At 39.9% G+C, this 21,635-nt stretch overlaps 1 protein-coding gene across 2 annotated transcripts in view; it reads left to right on the forward strand.

The window, feature by feature from the left end:
• Positions 1-968: 968 nt before the first annotated feature.
• The window catches only part of Arhgef9 (Cdc42 guanine nucleotide exchange factor 9), a 167,519-nt gene continuing 146,852 nt past the window's right edge, over positions 969-21,635 (forward strand). Inside the window, exon 1 of one of the 2 annotated variants that reach the window (XM_085838115.1) lies at positions 969-1,318. In XM_085838115.1, the coding sequence (XP_085694241.1) occupies positions 1,289-1,318 (30 nt within the window). In that variant the 5' untranslated portion in view covers positions 969-1,288. The remainder of the gene's footprint in view (positions 1,319-21,635) is intronic. The other variant, XM_085838122.1, reaches the window with a different exon arrangement.

Here is a 21,635-nt window from a genome sequence, read left to right on the forward strand (position 1 = left end):
ACTGCCCACTTTATCTGACAAGTCAGGGGCCCTAGAGTCTTATTTGTGTGTGTGTGTGTGTGTGTGTGTGTGTGTGTGTGTGACTTTCTTCAGTGTTCATGCATGTAACAGAGGGGGTTACAATTAAAGCCCCATTGTGTTTGGCTCAGAGAGTTATTGGAAAGTTCATACAGAATAATAATGGGTGTGATTGGAGCTGACAACCTCAACTCTTAGCAGATGCAGAAGGGCAGGACTGGGTTTCATTGCCCAGAAGTGGCACCATGAAAAATGGTCAGTTTCTGTTGATAAATATTTGTTTTTCTCTTATTCTCCGCCAAATAAGCAAGTGGAAAATTCATCCAACATTTAGACTAACTTCCATAATACTGAAGATAAAGGAAAAACAACTGGAATGGGAAGTGGGGGGTGTGTGTGTAGAGAGAACCAGAGAGAGAGAGAGAGAGAGAAAGAGAGAGAGAGAGAGAGAGAGAGAGAGAGAGAGAGAGAGCGAGAGCGAGAGCGAGAGAGAGAACAGTGAGCAGCAGAAAGAGTTTGGAAAGCTGCTGCAGAGGAGAAAGTCAGAGCTTTAGTTTATACAGGTTCTTTCCTTATTTCAAAACTCCTTTTATTTTTCTGTACAATGAGGATAATAGTGGCTGCTTTTCCATGGTTATTCTGAGAAGTGAAAGTAATGCAGATGAAAGCGCAAGAGATTAGACACTAGAGAGAGGGCACCAGGAAAATATACAGAGGGAGGATTTGGGGAGAGAGGTATGGGAATTCACTGGCATTGTTTCAGTGGGCTAGGATCTTAATATTTAGAGACTGTCCCAACACCTTTTGCAACTTTTGGAGACTTTCCGCTGAGTCAACATAATTGGGAAGCCCCACCATAAATGGCATAGAAATCCAGAGCAGCAGGAGGGCAGGCAGGGGTGGCAGCTGCCTTACCCTTGGCAGAGGTTATTTCCCCTATATTCTCGCCTGCATCCAACCCCTCAATTTGCACGCCTTGGAGGAAGACAAAGGCAGCTCCCTGGGACCCCCTCCCCCAGTTGCGTGTTTCCTTCCTGTCAAGCCCCCTGGGAAGCTGCAGGGTGGAGAAGCATAGCCCGCAAGCCGGCAAGAAACAACCAAACTGAAGGCTAGGTCAGGCTGAGGGGATTCGGCTGTAGCGCCGTGGAGGAGGGGAGGCGGAGTGGGCGCTGGGACTCTCGCTTCCTCCAGCCCAGCCCTCCCTCCCAGTCAGCCCGCGACAACCCGCACCAGCCACCCGGCCTCACAGAAGCTGGACTTCGTGGACACCATGCAGTGGATTAGAGGCGGAACGGGAATGGTGAGTGCACGTAGCTCTAGTTTTCCCTGCATGAGCCCTAATTCTTCAACCCAACCTCCAATCCCTCGAATTAACCTCCACACCAGGAGCCCCCATACCTCTGCCCACCGCCCTCGCCACTGTCCTTCAGACACCAGTGAGCTTCCTGTAGCCATTTTAGGAGTCTTTGCTTGCTTGCCAGACCAGTAAAGACCCCTCCCATCCCCCCCACCCACCCCGGGCATCTCTGCCACCCTCCGAGACTGGGGTAGGCTCAAACTGGGGGCTAGATGAAGTGTCCAGGAACATCCCAGGTGTTACCTGGAATGTCAGCGAGGCAAGGGTTTGACATAGGGGCTCTTCTGTAAGCAGTAAAGCTCCCAGGATGCAAGCAAGCTGGCAAGGGGTTGAGGGGAAACAGCAACAAAGACCAGGATGGTAAAGAGCCTTATAGGAGAGCTGCATGACCTCCTTAAGTAGGTTGTGCGTACCTGACACCCCTAGCCAGCTCCAGGGACCAGAGCCACCCAGGTGGAAGCAATCTGGGAAAGCCCTGCAGAGCTTTCCTTGCCTAGGATGGTCTCACCCTGTCCACATTTAGGGCTTTGTCAAGGAGAGATGGCTACAGAAACCCTCATTCTCTAAAAGGGAATTCAACTAGCAGACTCCCATCAATGCAAAAGGAGTGTGTGCTTTTCTTTGTCCGTGTGAGTGTGTGTTTAGTATCATTTTCAATTCATTTTATGCCATAGTGATCCCTTTTATACCTGGAGACCTTGAAATGACTTCCCTTTGCAGAGAGGAAGTGGTGGCTGAATCTTCATGCTTCTCTGAAGCAGCCAGGGACAGTCCAAGCCTGGTTAGGGGTACTGGGGAGTGGAAGGCCACAATGACTTTGTATTCAGTACTGACAAGGGGTACTGGAGGGCAGTTTCTTGGGTTGGGTCAGCAGGCGCTGATGCCCATGTCAGCACATACTTCTGCACTGCCACCCACAATCTGCAGCAAAAGCAAAAGAGCCTGAAGCAATTGGGCAGACATTGATATTTAGCTCCTCTTTTGTTCCCCTTCTAAAAGGAAAGAGAATCTGATGTAGATTAGGAATATAATCAGAGGAACCCCCCTTTTCCCTTCCTCGGGCTCTCCATTTCTGTAGTTTTTAAAGGCATCTAGTTTATATCGTTAAATACAAGGGCTTACCTAGTTCCTTTCCCCTGAACTCTCTCTTACCCTGAGGACCCACAAGGCTAAATCAAATGTTTGTAGAACCAGTAAAAGTTAGAGCAGGTAAAGACATTAGAGTGCTTGGAGTCCAGCCAACACACCAGAGGACACAGAGAATGGGACAGATTTGCTCAAGGCCACAAACTCTTTGTAGGTAAATTTGAGTCTCCTGGCTCTCCTTCACTGTCCTTCCTTAGTATTCCATAAATTATCATTTCAGATGGGGCTAAGAAAGGCAGAAAAGAATGAATTGGGAAAAGACCTTCAGTAGGAACAAATGCTGTAACATTTGCCGGAAAAATCCCAGCTTCAGTCATTTGTGGCAGCTGGGTCTGGATGAGAGTTCTCTCCTCGTACAAATATATTGACTTGTCAATTTGACTGAATCATGAGTTGAAAAGAGATTAAATTAATGGAGAATTTGAACTTTTCTCAATTTTAAGAGAAGCCATGCAAGTGACTGTTCTGTGATTAAAACAAACAAGCAAACCAAAAACCATTTCCCTAGCCACTTGCTAGAATTTAGAGGGATAACATACTGTTATTGGGGGGGGGGGGCAGAAAACCTTGTCTTTGCCACAGTGTTCACTGTTTGTTGGGAATATGTTGAGTCTCAGATTTCTCTCCCTTAAAAGAGATTATTAATGCCCATCAACATTCCTTCCAGTAAATGTTGGATAGAAGTTTACTAGTAAGCCAACTTCTCCTGGGCGTGGAACCTGCCCTAGAGTAATGGTTGATATAACCAGTGACTCTCTATTGAAAAAAAATGGAGTTTTTCTTTTCCAGCAGGTGTCAACCCAACCACAGATACCTTCTTAGTCAGGGACTCTGTCCAAGTCCCCATCTCAGTGCTGGGATTTTGTCTAGTTTGAACCTGTGCAGGCTTTATTGTTGTTGTTTGTTTGTTTGTTTTTTTACTGTTTTTACATTCATTTTTGTGGGTTTTATTGGGGGGAGAAACATGAAGTTGGGTGGGTAGGGAGTTGGGGAGTATCTGAGAGGAGTTGGGGCAAGAATATGATAAAAATGTTATTGTATGAAAAAAAAATTAAGTAAAAATGTTAACTAGTAAGGAGTATGAGGGAGAAGTAGGGAATTAGATATAGTCACCATTTTGTAATACAGCTCTTTCATTTACACTACACATTGAATTTTTTAGCACATTTGACAGTTATAAATTAATTCAAATGTTACCACGTAACTCATAAAATATTATTTAAGATTTCTATGGAAATTACCATCTTAATAGATGCAGGATGTTTAACTGAGAGTTCACATTGGTTGAGAAATTGTTCGCTATACTTATTTATAGTTTCTGCTTGAAATGACAGTTGTCACTGAAATAGGAATTACGTCTAGAATGGGAAGAATGTTCTTCTTAGAGTCATAAGTCTAAGGTTGAGGGGCCTGATTTTTATACTTTCCTTACTGCTGTGAATAGCAGTACACTTACCTTTTAGGTGTTATTGTAGACATTGATTTAACTAAAACATGTTAGGCTGTCTACTATGAATTTGCATGGATGTGTTACAGAGGAAAAGGAGAAGTGAACAAAAACAAATTACAAATTAACTCTTAGGGAACTCATAATCTAGTGGAATGGTGGGGAACAATAAACCTGTCACACAAAATATATAATATGGCAAGACATGTTAAGAACTAAGAAAACAGAGAAACAGAAAACAGGGGTAAGAATGGTATGATATATTAGATTAGTTAAAACCTTTCTAGTTAAGGGATATGTGGGCAGAAACATGAAAGCAATGAAGGCACTTAAGGTCCACTTGCATGTTTAGAAGAAGACACTAGACTGCCTAGAACTAGATTCTGAGCCAAAGCCTGATGCTACAGATGATAGTGAAAAAATGAGCATGATCTTGTTCTTCTTTGCTTCCAGTGACAAAAGTATTCCTGTGAAACCAAGTGGAGGATGAGATTCTTCACTGACAGAAGCAATGCAAAATGGAGTAGTGAGCAGCCTTTGGAGAAGGGGTAGAGAAGGAAGATGACAGCAGAGCCTGAGCTTGAGCCTGACTGTTGAGTCTGATGTTTGGACAGTCTTGAGTTGTAGCTCTCCAGGAGGGACTTGGTGATCTCCATGTTGAACTAAGAGGAGACTGGGAAGCACTGTGACAGTTAAGGTTCTGGTGGGAGAAATAATGAATTTTTAAATGGTGTGCACGCTGAATCTTTTCCTTTGCTAAGTTTCTTAACCTAGAACAGACCCAAATGTCAGAATGGAAATGATGAGCCTAAGATTCAGGGTCAGGATATAATTAAATACCAGATGAGAACTCTTCTAAAAGATTTAATACAGACTACATGCTGTGGACAGAACATGCAAGCACATTGTAAAGAGGTGGGGGGCGGGGATGACTATGAATGAATGCTGATGAATGGGGTCTTTTGTAGCAGTTGGGAGAAATTATTTATTCATGCCTCCTGGGCCATTTGTGTGGGATCTATCTGGAAAGAGTTCAAGATGTCAGCTCACTATTTTAGGCAGCAATATTTGTAACATCACTTGTCCTGGTTCAGACTAGCCATTTAAAGTGAGTTTCCTCAAGGAGCCATTAGAAGAAGTTAGGGTCTAACTATTTACTTAAGAAATCACAAATCACTGGTTTATTATCTTCAAGCTTGAAGCAGTTAGGATCCTATCTGCTAGAGAGTGGGGAATTTTGTTTCTTTTTTTCTTTTTCTTTTCTTTTCTTTCTTTTTTTCTTTTTTCTTTTTCTTTTTTTTTTTTTTTGACCTTTTTGCTCTAATCCCAGAACTGACATATCAGCAAAGCCAAATAATAGACAACAGAGTGAAGACTTCTTGCCTTCTGGAACTGTTTCAGAACTGGGAAGTAGTGAATTAGCATATGGTGACCTGGTTGGCATTGCTGATCTGTCTTATAGTTATAGAACTATGCAGCATAAAATGTTTGAGCAGACTTCTGCAGAGGGAGGAGTTAATACTGGTAGGAATTTGAAGGCAGAACTGACATCACTTGGGGAGCCAATCAGTCCTTGACAGTAGGAAACAGGTGTTGGTATGGGTGGTACTATTTACCATTTCTGGGAGCTTAATGGCCTGTGATCTGGATAATACCAATCACAGAACTAAAAAACCAAAACAAAATTAAACAAACAAACAAAAAAAAAACCCAAGAGATGTGCTATAGGAGCTGAGAGTCCAAGTCTTTCCTGTGAGACTTCCTAAGAGATATTCATCCAGTACATGTGGAAATGTAAGGGAGGATTGTCATGAGAGATCACAGCAGAAGAGTGGTGGCTATTTGGGTAAATGAATCACATCCAAGTGAGATTTTGAATGGCTTAGACTCAGTAAAGGCAAATGCAAGATTCTTTTGGGGTTAAGGGTTGGCTTTAAGACAGAAGTATATGAGTAAAATGACAGTGAATATACCCCAGTTCAGTATAACTCAAAGCTAAGTGATGACCCAGGAATAGTTGAACAGGTCTTCCTGTAGAAACTGGTCTAACTTGAACTCTAGGAACAGAGTAGGGTCCTGTAGGTTGGCAAAGGAAAAAGAAGGGAGAGCTTATGAATGTGGTTCAGAACTCAGAAAGGTAGCAGATAAAGTCTTGACTACTTCCTGGGGTCTAGGGATGTCTGTGGAAGGGTTTTACTTAGGTTTCTCCAGAAGAGTAGACAGATCTCCAAGAGCTTCCTACAAATAGGGTGTTTGAGCTTCTTCTGGGTGGAATAGTTTTAAGTATGTTCAGGTAATTGCACAGTGATAGGCCTTGTAGCTTGACCGTAGTTGGAGACATTAGGACTTGATAGGATCCAATCCAGATATCTTTGAATGGCTTTCTATTTTGTGGGAGAGTTTTTAGGGTAGATCCAATCTCCAGGGTTAATGTGAAGAGGTTATTTCTTAGAGGTAGATTCAGTCTTGCACTGTGCTTACTTTGGTACTCAGTGACAACCCTAATTGCTTACCTCAGTGATAATATATTGAGATAGATAATGAGTATGTGAATCTATTAAAAAGGAAGGGCAGACCATAAAGGACTTTTAAGTAGCTGAGGTGAATTATAGAATTGGGAGCCATGTGGAATCACAAAAGTGCACTTGGGAGAAGACTGGGCTAGACAATTGAGTGTTGAGTACAAGCTTAGAGAGATCTAAGGGTTAACTTAGCCTTTTCTGCATTTCCAGAAGATTGATGGTGTCAAACTACATAATGCTTAATTTTAAGTGCTTCAGTCACTTCCTGAGGGATACTAGAAATGAAAGGCAGACCATTATTAGACTATAGGACCCTGAGGAGCTCAAACTGAGGAATACTGTTTTACAAGGTCAGTGGTTACCTTCCAGGCCTTCTCTGTTTTAGTGGGGAATTCCTCTGTCTAATGATGATATCCAAGGAAACTAGTAGGTATTTTAGTCCTTTGTATGGGTGAAGGACATCATGGAGAGCCAAAGCTCAGAGCTGGGCACTGAGAGGGCGACCAAGTCTGTATATTAATATTCCCAATGATACTTTCTTTCACTCATGTACATATGGAGAAAAGGGTTTAGTGAGATCAGGGAGAACCAGTAAGAATATACATGCATACTTTAGGATATTTAGGGTTCCTGCCATTTCAGGGACACACTCTTTTGACTCTTCCTCTGATCCATTTTAAGCCTCATAAAGCTTTATAATCAAACTGGGGAAGCCATGATCCGCCATGATCAAGAAGGTCCTCAGTTGTTTGGTGACAGGATTCCCCAGAGTTAAAACATTATCATTATGGTATTTAGAAAAGCTCCTTGGACTCTGGGCTAATAAAGTTCTGGGAACTAGACCCTTCTTTCTTTTAATAATGTTTTTATTTATTCTTTGATAATTTAATACACTATTTCTTTTCAGTTGAGTCTTTGGGGGCTTTGAAGGAGAAAACTTATATCTACAAAAGGCTGACTTTGAAAAAGTTAGGATTGTATTTTGACTTGAAGTAGGTTAGTCTTCATGGTTGCTTAATAAATCATCTGCATACTGAGGGAGGTTACTCCTAGGAGGAAATTTAAGAGAGGACAAGTCTTTTGGCTAGGGCCTGCCCAAAGAAGTAGGGGCTATCTTAAAAGTTCTGAGGTAAGACAGTCCTGGAGTGGAAAGATTCTGCCACTCAAATAGGAAAGCAAATAAGAAATAAGAGTATGGGTGGATAAGAATAAAACAGAAACATTCTTTTAGTCTAACACTGAGGACAAGGAAGTGCTGGAGGGTTAAGGTTGTGAACTTCGGCCTCTTAAGTCCTAGAGCACTCTGTAGAATCTGACTGACTTTTTTACTGCCAAGACATGTGTGGTGTGGAGTTACAGGGTCTCAGTAGCCTAGTAAGTAGGAATTTATCAACGAAAGAATATAAACCTTTTAGTGTGTGTGTGTGCCCCAGGCTTTAAAGAATATTGGAGCCTTTGAGAAAATTGTTAAGAGTCTGTGATGGTTCATCTCAATTAGCAACATGAAATCTAGAGTCACCTGGAAGTGATACCTCTTTGGTCATACCTGTGGGAGATTATCTTGATTAAGTAAACTGAGGGAAAAAGACCTCCCCACTGTGAATGGCACCATTCCCTGGGCTAGGATCTTTAGTGAGCACCTAAGAATGGACATATACTTTTAGGTGAAATTTGTTGAGTTATATAGGTGTCTATTGTCAAGACTATAGGATGGCTTTTGAGTTTCCAGGTAGCTTTGGGCCATGATGAGACAGGAAACTGTTGTGTCACACAACCAGGAAACCTATCATTTCTGGAAACAGGCCTTCCAGGTCACTAGGCCATAAATCAAGAGGGCTGCAAATTGGATAAGACCACACCCACCCCCTCTGCTGCCTGTGTGAGCACTGTCACATACTTACCAAGCCTGTAGGTCTCACATGTCATGTCCCACAGGTCACATATTAAACAGGCATATTGTTTTACAGAAGTCTCCATCTGACTGTTTACCCAAGAATTCATTAGAGCTTTGCAGATACATGTTTCTAGTTCAAATCACAGGGCACTTAGAGTCATTGAACCTTATTTGCTAATGTAAAAGAACTGTTTCCTACTTCCTTGTGATGCAACAACTTGCCCTTCTGACCTCCTCATAAGTGACCTGCAAAGAAGATAGCTTGCTTTGTCATACTTCTGGCATTGATAAGACTCTTGCCTGAAGGACAATCTGATGCTGCATTTCTCTTGTTATCCTCTGTTCCTCCTCTCTGCAACCTGAGTGACTTGTTGATGCAAGTGCCATAAGAGCCTCTAGAGTCCAAAAAGATTAAATGGACCTGAGATTTAGGTATACATCTACGTATAAAGAGGACAGCACAGCTAGATAGGACCAGAAAGGAATGGACATGGAGATCTGTGTCTACATGCAGTTTTAAAAGGATAAAATCCGAGATGCTTGAGACTTGCCATCATGAGGAGGGCTGGAGATCTGAAGGTTGAACCTCAGAGGAGGTGAATTGGGCTAAAAAAAAATAGTGTGGTAGCTAATAGAAAAATAATCTTTTTCCTTGACACATCTAACATTACTTGAAGGTCTTCCACAGGAATGGAGAATATGGGACCTTGTATATAGTCTCAGGGCCTCATCAGTCCTGAAAGGTAGAGGGACTTCATTAGGCTCCTCATAGTCCACGAACAGAGTTAGGACCATTTGTAATTTTTAAGGTTTGACTAGAGCCTGAGCTCCTTGGATTTAGACTGGTGTTCTCTCATTAAGGAGCATGGAATATTTCCCCCTCCAGTGTGCCCTTATTTTGCAAATTGGATATGATCCCAAGGAAAGCCTATAGCCTATTACAGAGTAGAGAATTTTGCTTTTTATTTTTGGCCCTTTTATTTCTGACCCTTTTGTCTCTATATCAAGCAATTTTGTCATCTAATTTCAGAACTTCCCGACTATTTCAGGGATAATGGTCAACTTAGGTAACTTGTGTTCAAATCTCAGACTAAAGATTAAGCCAAATTTAGCCCACAAGTTAAGAATGGATTTTTTTTTTTTATTTTTTCAAGTAGTTAGGGGAAATTAAAACAGGTATATTTGGTGGCATAAATATATGAAATTATTTGGTACTCAAATTTAAAGGCTTACAACACATTTTGAACCATAGCCATAAGGTTCAAGAATAAGCCATAATATATTTTCTGTGGCTGTTTAAGCAAAGTTGAATAGTTATGACAGTGCTCATATGGTCCATGCTGCCTAAAGTGCTTAGTAGTTGGCCCTTCACAGAAAAAAGAAATTGCACATTTTGCCATAAAGCTACATAGTTACTATGGATGTGCCTTAGAAAGACGGAGAAGGGACAGACAGAAGTCTGAATCTCTCTTTTTTACTTATCCCATCCTGTCATTTACTTTAGGTGTTGAGTCACAGATTAAGATTTTGGGCAAAAAAAGTTTTTGTCTGTCTTGTACTTTCTGTAGCTGCAACATAACATGCTTAAATATTACTCATTTATAGATTGTGAACTCAGGTTTGGAGAGGAAGGGTGCTTTACTTAGGACCACAATGCTATTCAATAACTGAAAAAAATGTTCAAAAATAAGGTCCCAATTGACAGTGCATTATCAGTGAGATAAATTTATTAGGGCCAAAATAAGAGAAGCTTATCAGTTAAGTATTAGTTATACTGAAAGCGATCTTAATTACCCTTCACATTAATCCTCACTAAGTGATTCTGTCTATACTTGCTGATTTGTTCATTTGTAACCTAATGCAAAGGTACTGATTAGATCCTGACTCTTCGTTAAGCATTCTTCTGGACTCTAGAGATACAGCAGAGAAGGGAACTGAAAGGTATCTCTGTCTTCTGACTGTCTAGAATCTAGTGCAGTTTGAAAACAATGATAGATCATTTAACCATCTTTCTCAATGTTAAAGAAATGACAGTATCAGATATCAAGTGCTCATCTATTTGATGGCAAACATTTCTCCTTTATATATAAGCCACCCACCCATGTCCCTTGTACCCCTTATTTTATTTTCTGCCCTCTTGACTTATACAACATATAACCATTCTTCTACCCATCCATCTATTTGCATACTGATCTAGTAATTTATTGATCAGTTGTAAACTTCTGGGTGCTGACAATATAGCATATAAAGTCTTCTAGCTTTTATCTTAAATCTTGGTGTCAGTGACGTAGTGTAATGGTTAAGGGCACAGATCCAAGATCCAGATTCCCTACAATCAACTGTTTCCTTCAGCCCTTTATTGTTTGCATGGCCTTGGGCATTGCAATCTAGTAATGTCTTTATCTTTATATTTGGGAATATAGATGTAATACATTCATATTTCACAGTGTAGTTATAAAGAAAAAATAAATATACATATAAAACACCTCAAACAGTGCCTAGCACAGATGAAAAACTACATAAATATTTTACATTTCCTTGAGAGTCTCAAAACTATCTCACTTGGCTCAGAAAATCAGCTTTCTATGCAATGAATCATTGACTAATCATGTTATATTCTTAAGGGTCCTTTCAAGCCATACAAAATGGGGCTCTCTATATGTAGTAATATACAAAGATCTCCAAGGCATATACTTAATTGAAAAGGGGAAAAGTCCAAAATTGACATGTCAATATTTAATAACAACTCAATATGTTATCTTTTCTATGTCATAGATGCATGGCAAAAATGACCTTTATTTTGAGTTGGTTAATACTTGTGAAGTGTACAGATTTAAAAGAAAGGAAGGAAGGAAGGAAGGAAGGAAGGAAGGAAGGAAGGAAGGAAGGAAGGAAGGAAGAAAGAGTTGAGTGTGGTCGTCCATGCCTGTAATCGCAGTACTCAGGAGACTGAGACAGGAGAATCATCCCAAGTTCATGACAAATCTGGTTATATAGAGGGTTCTCAGCAGCTTGGAGTGCAGAATGCGACACTGTCTCATAATGTGATGAATAGTATGTCTCCCTTCTTTGCTCAAACCTGTTACTCTGTTACTTTGCTCAGAGACAGCTGTTGTTATTAATTTCTTGGGTATTCATGTAGAGACATTCCTTGCTTTTAAAAGAACACATGTATGTAAACACACACACACATTTTTAATTACTTTACACATATAACAATTTTAGATTTCCCCCTTTTCAACTAATTATATGTTTTGGAAGATTTTTGTCTATCATTACGTAGAGAGATCCTCATTTTGTATGGCTGCAATAGATTCTTTTCTGTCTCATATTGATGGTCAATTATGTCTGCTATTTTTTAGCACTAACAACAGTGTTGCAGTTAATTTTTTACCTCTAAAATATACTATTTATTCATTGAGAGTACCATACATATAAACAATATGATTTGATCATAATCACCATTAGATTTTCTCCATTAGATTTTTTTCTAAGCCCTCCACCACTTTATCCCCCTCCCAACTTCATGTACTCATTTTTTTTAATTCCCGAAGTCCAGTTAGTGGTGCCAGCTGATGTGCCCTAGCTGACATGCCCTAGCTTCGTTTTGACCTTGTAAGAGAAAGTACAGGCACAGATAATTCCCTTTACTTCAAAGGTTTTGGTACCTGATTTATTGTTTATAAAATACTCATGTTGTGATTTGCTATACAATGGATTTTAATAGATGATTTAAAGGAAAATGAATGTTTATCAAGCTGCTTGACTTCTAAGGCTCTATATTAGACTGAAGTATAGGCCCATCAAAACATGATTTGAGTTATATCTTCAATGTGCTCAAAAATATTTTTATTTGTTTGTTTATTCAGAACTATTCCTATACTCACTTTTTTTAACTTTGAAATTAGAATCACAACACTTCACCCTTTCTTTTCCTCCCTCTAAACCCTCTTATAGACCCCTCCCATGTGTTCTTCAAATTCATGCCCTCTTTTTTCATTAATTGTTATTACATGCATATGTGTACACACACACACACACACACTCCTAAATATAACCTTCTCAGTCTATCTAGTGTTACTTGCATGTATGTTTTATAGCGGACTAGTTCGTCCTGGACAACCAGTTGATGCCCTCTTCCCTGCGGAGGACCACTTCTTTGTCTCTCAGCTTTCCTCAGTTGCCTATAGTTCTTTTTTGTAGGGTTGAGACATTGTGGTCTTTGTCCCATCCAGTTTGGCATGTCCATTGTTGTCCTTGCTCCACTCACATTTGAACAGTTATATTGGTGAGACTGTATGCATATAGCTCCTGACATTCATAGGAAACAAAGTCTCACAGCAGACTCTGTGATCCTTTGACATTTACAATCTTCCCATTCTCCACAATGTTCTCTGAACTTTAGAGTGGAAGTGGTTTGAGATATATGCACTGGGACTGGGCTCCACGAGTCTGCATTTTGATTTGTTGTAATTTTCTGTAGTGGCCTATGTTTGTTGCAAAAAGAAGTTTCCTTGATGAGGGGTGAAGAGTTGTCAGGCTAGACCCTAGAGGAAGGTGTGGGAAGTCTAGGTATGGAAGTGGGGTAGTGGAGGTAGCACTTAAAAGGGACCTATGGATGGATAGATTTATTTATTCTTATGGATATGAGTGTGTGTGTGTGTGTGTGTGCAAAGAAACCAGAAAATAGTATCAGATCACCTGGAGATGGAGTTACAGATGGTTATAAGCTGCCCTGTGGGTGCTCTAAACTGAACCTAGGTCCTATGCATGAGCAGCAAGTGATCTTAACATCTGAGCTATCTCGCTAGTCTTTTAAGGTGCTTTGATTGAATAGAGAAGAAATAAACTCAACTTGGGCTAAATTCCATAAGAAGTATCAAGAAGATAACTGCAGAAGTATAGGAGTGCAAGGTTTCAGAGGACTGGACTTTGATTAAAAGCTGTATTAAAATTATACCTTTTAAGCTTCTTAGATAACAGATTTGCTGTGTGATAGGTTGCTAGAATCATACATGATGTAGAAGACATTCTAAACAGAAGATAAAACATAAAACAAAGAGCCTATGAAATATTAGGCCACAGAAGTAGCTTCTGGATGCTCTGGTGTGCTTCTCAGCTATTTGGGAGGAAGGATTTATTTTTATTCATAGTTTAGTCCATAGTTAGCTGGAGTGTTGTCTTCAACTGATTCTATGAGGCTCACAAACACCAGGGTGAGCAGTGTGCTTTACTTAATCTGCTGATTCAAATGTGAATTACAGCCAGAAATATGCTTACAGATAAACCCAAAATGATGTTTGACCAAAAATTCAGACACCACATAGAACAGACAGTTTCATATTAAAGCATCACATAGCCTCGCTTGTCTTCCCACTCTGCTATGTGCACATGAGTAACTGTAGTATAGTCAAGAAAGAACTGTGGAAACAATGCTACTCTTTACCTGTATGGGGAACACATATTATTCCTGATAGGTCACTGAGGATACACATTTTGGTAAACAAAGTAAAATATTTTCTACTGCCCTGAAGGCAGATCTTAGGAGAGTAGATCTAAAATTCCTTTTCTCTGAAACGAAGAGAGCCAGATGTAATTAATTTATAAGAAATAATCCTTCTTCCTTCATACAAAGGCTTTCTGGATTCTCTGTTTGAAGAGAGACTAAGAAGGATCAGGTTTTTTCACAGTGATGAAACTGAGTAACACAACGTGGGTGTTTTCGAACATGACTAGTTCTTCGAGTGACTAAGCTATTAACTAACAGAAACCAGATAATGGGGAACAGAAAGGCATTAAGCTGTCTAAGAGGTCCTATTGGCATGATGGTGATAACCTATTAAAGCACTTGCCCAACACACTAAAAAAATGACATTTGGGCTGATTCAGCTGTGAAGGGATTTGAGAAAAAACATCTTGACGCATTTGGATTGCAAGAAAAAAACAAGAGAGCCGGTGAGGTTTGAGAGCTGAGAGAAGGCAGCCAGGATAGCATCTGCAGAGGCCTTCCGGTTGCTACAGTGTGACATGTCTTAGAAACACCATTGTGACCAGAATCCAGGGCAAGAGGGAGGTAAGTAGAAAGATATGACAGCAATCAGGCATGTGTTACCTCACATAGGAGCATGTAAGCTTAGAGAAGGCAGGATGGATTGGGTAGCCAATAGTGAGTGCTCCAGAACTAGAGTACTGGGAATCAAATTCTAACTTCAATGCTTCTTAGCTAGTTGATTATGTAACCTAATCTTTCCTTGCCTTGGTGTTGTTCATAGGGTTACTGTACAGTGAATTAGCATACTGCAGAGTGCATGGTAGCACTGGGCATGTAACAAGCACTTTTTAGTCTCAATGCAATACAGAGTGTTTCAATGTTACTTGGTGCTACTTTATGACTGGAGAAGATGACTTTTATAAGCTGGACAGAAAATGAATTGAAGAGGTGAAAGGGGAGAAGCTCAGCTCAGTTGAAAGACTGGTGCAGAAATAGTGGAGTTGAATAAAGGGCAGGTTGTATTAATTTTAAAGGTGGAATTAAAGCAGTTTTCTACTGGACAAAGAGCTGTAGAACAAGGTAAAAATAGTATTGGAGTTAGAATTGCTGGTTCTTCCACTGACGTACTGTATAATTTTGGGCAATTATTTAAATCTCTTAATGTTTCAGTTTTCATATTAGCTAGATTCATATTCTTTGGAGATGAGAGGGGCAAGGGATGGGGAGAAAGAGATTTAGTTTAAGAAATTGGTTCCATCACTAGCCAAAGAGCTGGACCTAGGTCTCCCTGCACATATATAGCAGATATGCAGCTTGGTCTTCATGTGTGTCCTGAACAACTGGAAAGGGGGCTATCCCAAAAGCTGTTGCCTGTACATGAGATATGTACTTCCTTGGGCTGCCTTGTCTGGCCTCAGTGGGAGAAGAAGCACCTAGCCTCACAGAGACTTGAAGTGCCAAGATAGGGGGATACCCAGGAGGTCCCCACCTGCTCAGAGGAGAAGGGAAGGAGGGAGGGGGAAGGATTGTGGGAAGGGACCAGGAGGAGGGATGGGGGAAAGATTGTGGGATGGGTGACTGGGAGGGGGTCGGGATGTAAAGTGAATAAATAAAAAAATAATTAAAAAAGAAACTGGTTCCCATAATCATGGGCTTTGAAGTCCCAAATATGTAAGGTAGCCAGGCTGAATAGTTAATAATTCAGAAAAACACTGTCAGTAAAATATTTGGAATACTGTTTAACCAATTATTTCAGGGCCACTGTTCTAAATAGTAAAAGTGACCGTGTCAGTACTACTGAAGTTGGAGCAGAGAGAGGTGTTGGATCTCTGCTTTCCCAATATGGAGCTGAGTACATTTCTCCCTTGCCTTTCCACTATCACTATACCAGTTGATCTCTGTTGTTTGAAAGCTCCTTCACGGTCAGGCCTGTGGTACACGACTTTTAGAATGACTATTTCAGTGTTTTTGAGATGCATGCTTGGTGTGCGTGCGTGTGTGTGTGTGTGTGTGTGTGTGTGTGTGTGTGTGTGTAATGCATGTATTTAGAGGCAATTAGGTGTGGCAGAGTGACTTTTGGAATACAGAGGAGATATTTTGTATATGTTTGTAGAATGGATGAGTAAGATAATGAAAGAGGCAAACCCCAGGTTACCTATAGTTACCAAGCCTGGAATTGGTAACACAAGGCAAAGGGGTTTTCAGGATTTTTTTTTTTGTGTGTGCAGGGGAAATGCTACTGAACCAGATATGCAGTGAGGTGTAAGCAATAGACTAATACAGGAAGTTTCAGAAATTCTTCCGGGAAAGTTTATCCATATGCAAAATGAGCTGTTTCTCTGTCCTAACACCACACCTGTCCAAAATTTTAAAAAATCATCTACCTATATATTTAGTAATATTTATTGAGCATCTGCTATGCAGCAGGCACTATTAAGGTACTGTACAGTGAATAAAACAGACAAAACTTTAAGAAGTAAAAAAATAAAACAAATTTTAAATTATGTGAGTTCTAAGAACTAAGGAGCAAAAAAATAGAACAGGGAAAAATGATAAAAAAGTTAGTGTGTGGGTAGTTACATTTTTAGGTTCCTATTTCTTGCTATACTTCCCTCACAAGATCGCCAAAAATCTGGTACACAATAAAAGGTCATGGTTTCTGGGATGATGCAAAAATCTTTTGAAAATATTTTATCATCTATCTCTTCATTTATTTGTATGTGTATGTTTGTATATAGGTGTGCTTCTGCCATGACACCTGTGTGGTGATCAAAAGCCAACTTGCAGAAGTCACTTTTCTTTTTTCACCATGGTATCCAGGGGATCAAAGTCTATCAGTCTTGGCATCAAGTACGCTTATGTACTGAGGAATTTTGCAGGTCCACAATACTCTAAACATAAGGTGCAGATAATTATTCGTAGGGAATAGTTTTCTTTAGGTCTCTATTTGTGGATCCCTTTCTTTTTTTTTTTCTTATTTACTTTTCTATTTTTTTTTTTTGTTGTTGTTGTTGTTCCCTTTCTTGCTATACAAATCACCGTGTTAGTTAGTTTTGTGTCGTGACAAAATACTTGACAGAAACAACTTAAGGGAGGAAGGGTTTATTTTGGCTCAGGATTTTGGAGGGCACAGTCCTTTAGCTCTATTAATTTTGGAATCTTGATGCATAATATCATGATAGCAAGAATATGAGTCAGAGGAGGATGCTTATCTCATAGTTGACAAAAAGAATGAAAAAACTGTAGGGATAAATAACTTTCAAAAGCATGCCCCTAGCTAGATCCCACCTCCTGGAGATCCTATCAGCTCCCAAAATAGTGCTGCCAGCTGGGGACCAAGCATTCAGCATGATGAGCTTGCTGGGAACATTTTATATTGAAACCATAACAAGCACTAGTTTTTGCCTGGAGGATGGAAACTTTGGTTCTATGTTTGACCCTGATATTGCAGTCCTTTCCTAATCCCAAATGTATAGAGTTGTATGGATTCCAGAGCACGTTTCCTAGAACTGTCTGTTCTGGCTCTTAATCTGTTGTTCTTTCCAATTCCATAAAGCAGTGGGTAGGAGTAGCTGTAAGTCACATTTCTACTCCTTATAAAATGAGAATGACTCCTCAGGCTACTGTGAGGTACAAAGAAAAAATGTATATGCAAGGGCCTTATATGTGAAACTGTAAAAGCTGGTTGCTAGGATCTAGAGAATTGATCGTTCTAATTAAGTGACTTCTTTCTTTTCTTTTTTATTAGATATTTTCTTTATTTACATTTCAAACACTATCCCAAAAGTCCCCCATACCCTCCCCCCTGCTCCTCTCCCCTCCCCACCCACTCCCACTTCTTGGCTGTGGCATTCCCCTGTACTGGGGCATATAAAGTTTGCAAGACCAAGGGGCCTCTCTTCCCAATGATGGCCGACCAGGCCATCTTCTGCTACATATGTAGCTAGAGACACGAGCTCTGGGGGTACCGGTTAGTTCATATTGTTGTTCCACCTATAGGGTTGCAGACACCTTCTTTTCCTCTTTTGAATCAAGTGTGTGTGTACCTTTTGTACTTGCGTGGTTTCCTTTTCTGTTTGGTTTTGTCTTGTTTTGTAACCAGCAAAAGGAAGTTGGGGTAGCATTGAGCCTAAGCACCTCCTAGAAATGAGAATAATTTCAAGAAAACACTGTGTATCATCTGTCAGTGGAATAGCAGCCACTCTTGTGAAGTCTTTGTTGACTGCTTTGAAAGTGCTTAGACTCTCTTTCTGATGCTTGTCCAGTTGCCTGTCCTTTGTCCATTAGTGGTAACCTCATTCTGAAAGCTGTAGGCGGGAATGGAGAACCTTGAGCAACTGGAATCTTCATTTAGCACAAAGCCCTAACTGAATAGATTTCATTCTATAGAGCATGCTTAAATCCATTGTGTCATTATCTTTTTGGCAGGTATTATTTGGGTCCTCTATTTATAGAAGGAAATTGAAGCTCAGAGAATATATTATTTGCCAGAAGTTGAGGGCAGAGATTGTATTCAGATCCTTAAATAGTATTATTTACTAGGATTTGCTACAGTTTTATATGTCAGAAATTTCTTTTAAGTGTTTTACATCACATGCATACCATCACTAAACCCTGACAAACAACCACAATAATGCCCCTGATTTGCAGGTGAGACATAAGAGTGGTGCTTGCTTAGAATGAAGCACAGAAAGAATACTAAGATAGTATACAATTCTAATTAAAAGACAAACAAAATACAAACCAAGGACACTAAGTAGCTTTCTTAAAGGTCATATAATTAGCCACAAATAGAGGTAAGGTTGACTCTCAGAGGATTGGCTCCAGAGATCAATGCTGGGTTTTTACCCGCTAAGCTCTCCATCTTCCTCTTTGAAACAAACTCTCTCACTGAACATGAAGATGCCCCATTTGTGAAGTTTGTTGGAAAACAAACTTCAGTGGGTCCTTCTGACTCTGCCTTGCCAGTGGAAGGTTTTCAGATACACACTACTGCAGATATCTTTATATGCATGCTGGAGACTTGAACTGTGGTCCTTAGTCCTTGATATAAGTACTTTACCAACTGACATCTCCTAAGCCATAAAGTTTGTATTCTTAACCATTAATATATACCATTTCTAAGTCTAGGGTTTTTCCTAGCTTGACTAAGTGAATCATTGAGCTAGATAAACAGACAGAGTGCTATGCTAGGAAGAGACATGAGGAGGCTACTCAGCAAATTTAACATTTTTTCTTATTTAACTTTTGAATAAATAATATTTACACGGTCAAACAAAATCAGTCTATAAAAATGAGTAAGTTGGTATTGTTTCTCCACCTACTATAGGGTAGGTCCATAGGGTAGGCCAGTAGTTTTATAGCTTTTTATGTATCTCTTCAGAATTTTGAAATGTAGATATAAGCAGAGTAAGCATATGTCTCCTCCTTTTTATCCAAAAGATCACTTATCACACATGCTATTCTGTACCATGCTGCTTTAACATACTAAAATTTTATGATCTCTTCTTGTCAGTCTACAGAGAGCTTCAGAAGTGTGACCTGGGAGCTCATGGATCTCTATAAACTACTATCTTGCAAATGTCTTTTTACCAGGCTTTGCTGGTATCCAGCCTTCTCCTGACAGTTTCACTCAAGACATCACTGCAAAATTGTCTCGGGCTTCACTGAGCTATGTAAATTTTCAAACCCAGGTCCTGAAAAACTCTCCAGCTGAACTAAGTGTCCTCCTCATAACCCAATTTCAGCTTACTTATATAATATGCCTATCTAACCACTTATATATACAATTATTTTAAAACATTGTATTAATTCTTTGAGAATTTCATACAACTTATGTTGATCATCTTCACCCCAACTCTTCCTCTTTTATGTAATGCTTGTTTAGTATTTCTTACAAGGAAAATTCTAAACTTAATGTGATGATGAGTGTTTAGTGTCCTGAATGTCCATCCAGTGACCTAGAGTTGAAATGAAGCTTGCAAATAAAACTCAGGCGTGAAAATTAGAGTGGTAGGTCTCCAAATGAGTCATGAGAACCAGGAAAGTAACTATTTAGGAGCTTAGGCTCCAAAACTAAACGCTGGGTCATGATACTAACAAACACATTCATAGTCTGTCTCGATCTTGAATTGATACAAACATGGTTTTAACTACCCCAGAAAGATCATAACCCTAAGGGGAACCATTGCCCTTCCCTTGCACAGCCTTTTGGATCTTTACTATTCTCTCCTAACAAGTCTTCTCTGTACCCTGAGTAGAGACAGATGGCCTGGCCTACAAGCTTGTTTGAAATAGAACTGAAATTGTCCAAAAATAAATGTGAAATAGGATTGAAATAGATCTAAGCAAAGGAACAGGAGGAAATTGCTGTTCTTCTGTATTTATTCAGATGCTTATTCATGCCTGTTGGCCACAGGAGGGCGGTATAGGAAGCATTTCCTGAAAAAAGACCTCCCGGTGGCCACCAGGGAACAGAAATCGGAAGGGGTACTTCAATTCTTAGCCTGTAGGCTGGATCTTTTAGTTCCTTATGGAGTTCTTACTATCCAAGGCCCTTAAAGGGGCTGGGCTTAGCTGTGCAGCCAAGGTTGGTATTCACAGGCTGCAGCTGATGCTTTCTTTCTATGATGGGTATCTTCTCTATCCTACTTTGAGTCAAGAGTCCTGAACTTTGTCCTTTATCCATTTAGGCATAGGTTCATTTGGTTATGCAGGCATTAGACATGTTATTGTTGTGTGCTAAACACTGTTTTAGGAGCCTAGAGTAGAGCAGTTAAGAAAAATAGTCTCTGCTTCCACGGAGCTTCCATTCTATAAAAGGGAAACAATAAATCGATAAGCAAAGAATTGTGTAATAGTGCAGGTCACGACAAGGTTTTTAGGAGAATAGTAAGCTAAAGGGTAAGTTAGGAAGTGACATATAGTGCTAGAGAACGTGGTCAGGGTAGAGCAGTTTTGAGGAGGTGAGAGAGCTAAACTTGTAGCTATCCAGGAGAAAAGGATTCATAGACAGTCTGATTCATTATCCTTCTTTGATTCCTCTCTAAAAGTCTACCCACTATGGTCTAATTATAGGCAATCTACTTATTTAACTTCAGCTAGTAATTCATCATCTAATGTCCAGGAAACCACCTCAGGACCAAGGCCAGCCTGTTCCACCTTCAGCCAAATTGTTGAGGATTTAAAACAATCAGTGCTTTATTTTAAGCTACAACTGAAAAGGAGCTTTTTGAAAAATAAGGACATTAAGAGACTTGTCTAAAGTTACAAACCTACCAAGAAAAAGAGATTGAACTTGTATGTGAAAGTTTCACTTTTTTTTTAATCTACATTTTCCTATGAGTTACTCAAGGCATTGTGGATGTGCCTTTGAACATCAACTGTTTTGATGAGTTCTTTCTAATGAAGAATACACAGATAAGTGTTTAAAATAAGAATGATGATAGACCTACTCTGTTCCCCATTGTCACTTCCAGCTTGATACTTGAATACATGGTCTGAAGGATATAGAGTGAAAGGCTGGTCATGTTAGGAGATAGAGAGATGGTTTGGTGATTTAGAGCACTGTTGTTCTTGCAAAGGACTGGAGTTAGGTTCCCAGCACCTACCCTGAGTGGCTCACAATCCCCTATAAATTCAAGCTCCAAGGGATCTGATATCATCTGGCCTCTGCAGGCACCTGGACACAAGTCAGCATACACACATATAGACAAATATGCACATAGATAATAATTAAAACATAATAAAGAAAATGTTAT

This window comes from Mus caroli, unplaced genomic scaffold (genome assembly GCF_978045245.1).
Source record: "Mus caroli unplaced genomic scaffold, Mus_caroli_1 scaffold_5, whole genome shotgun sequence".
Classification (NCBI taxonomy): Eukaryota; Metazoa; Chordata; class Mammalia; order Rodentia; family Muridae; genus Mus; species Mus caroli.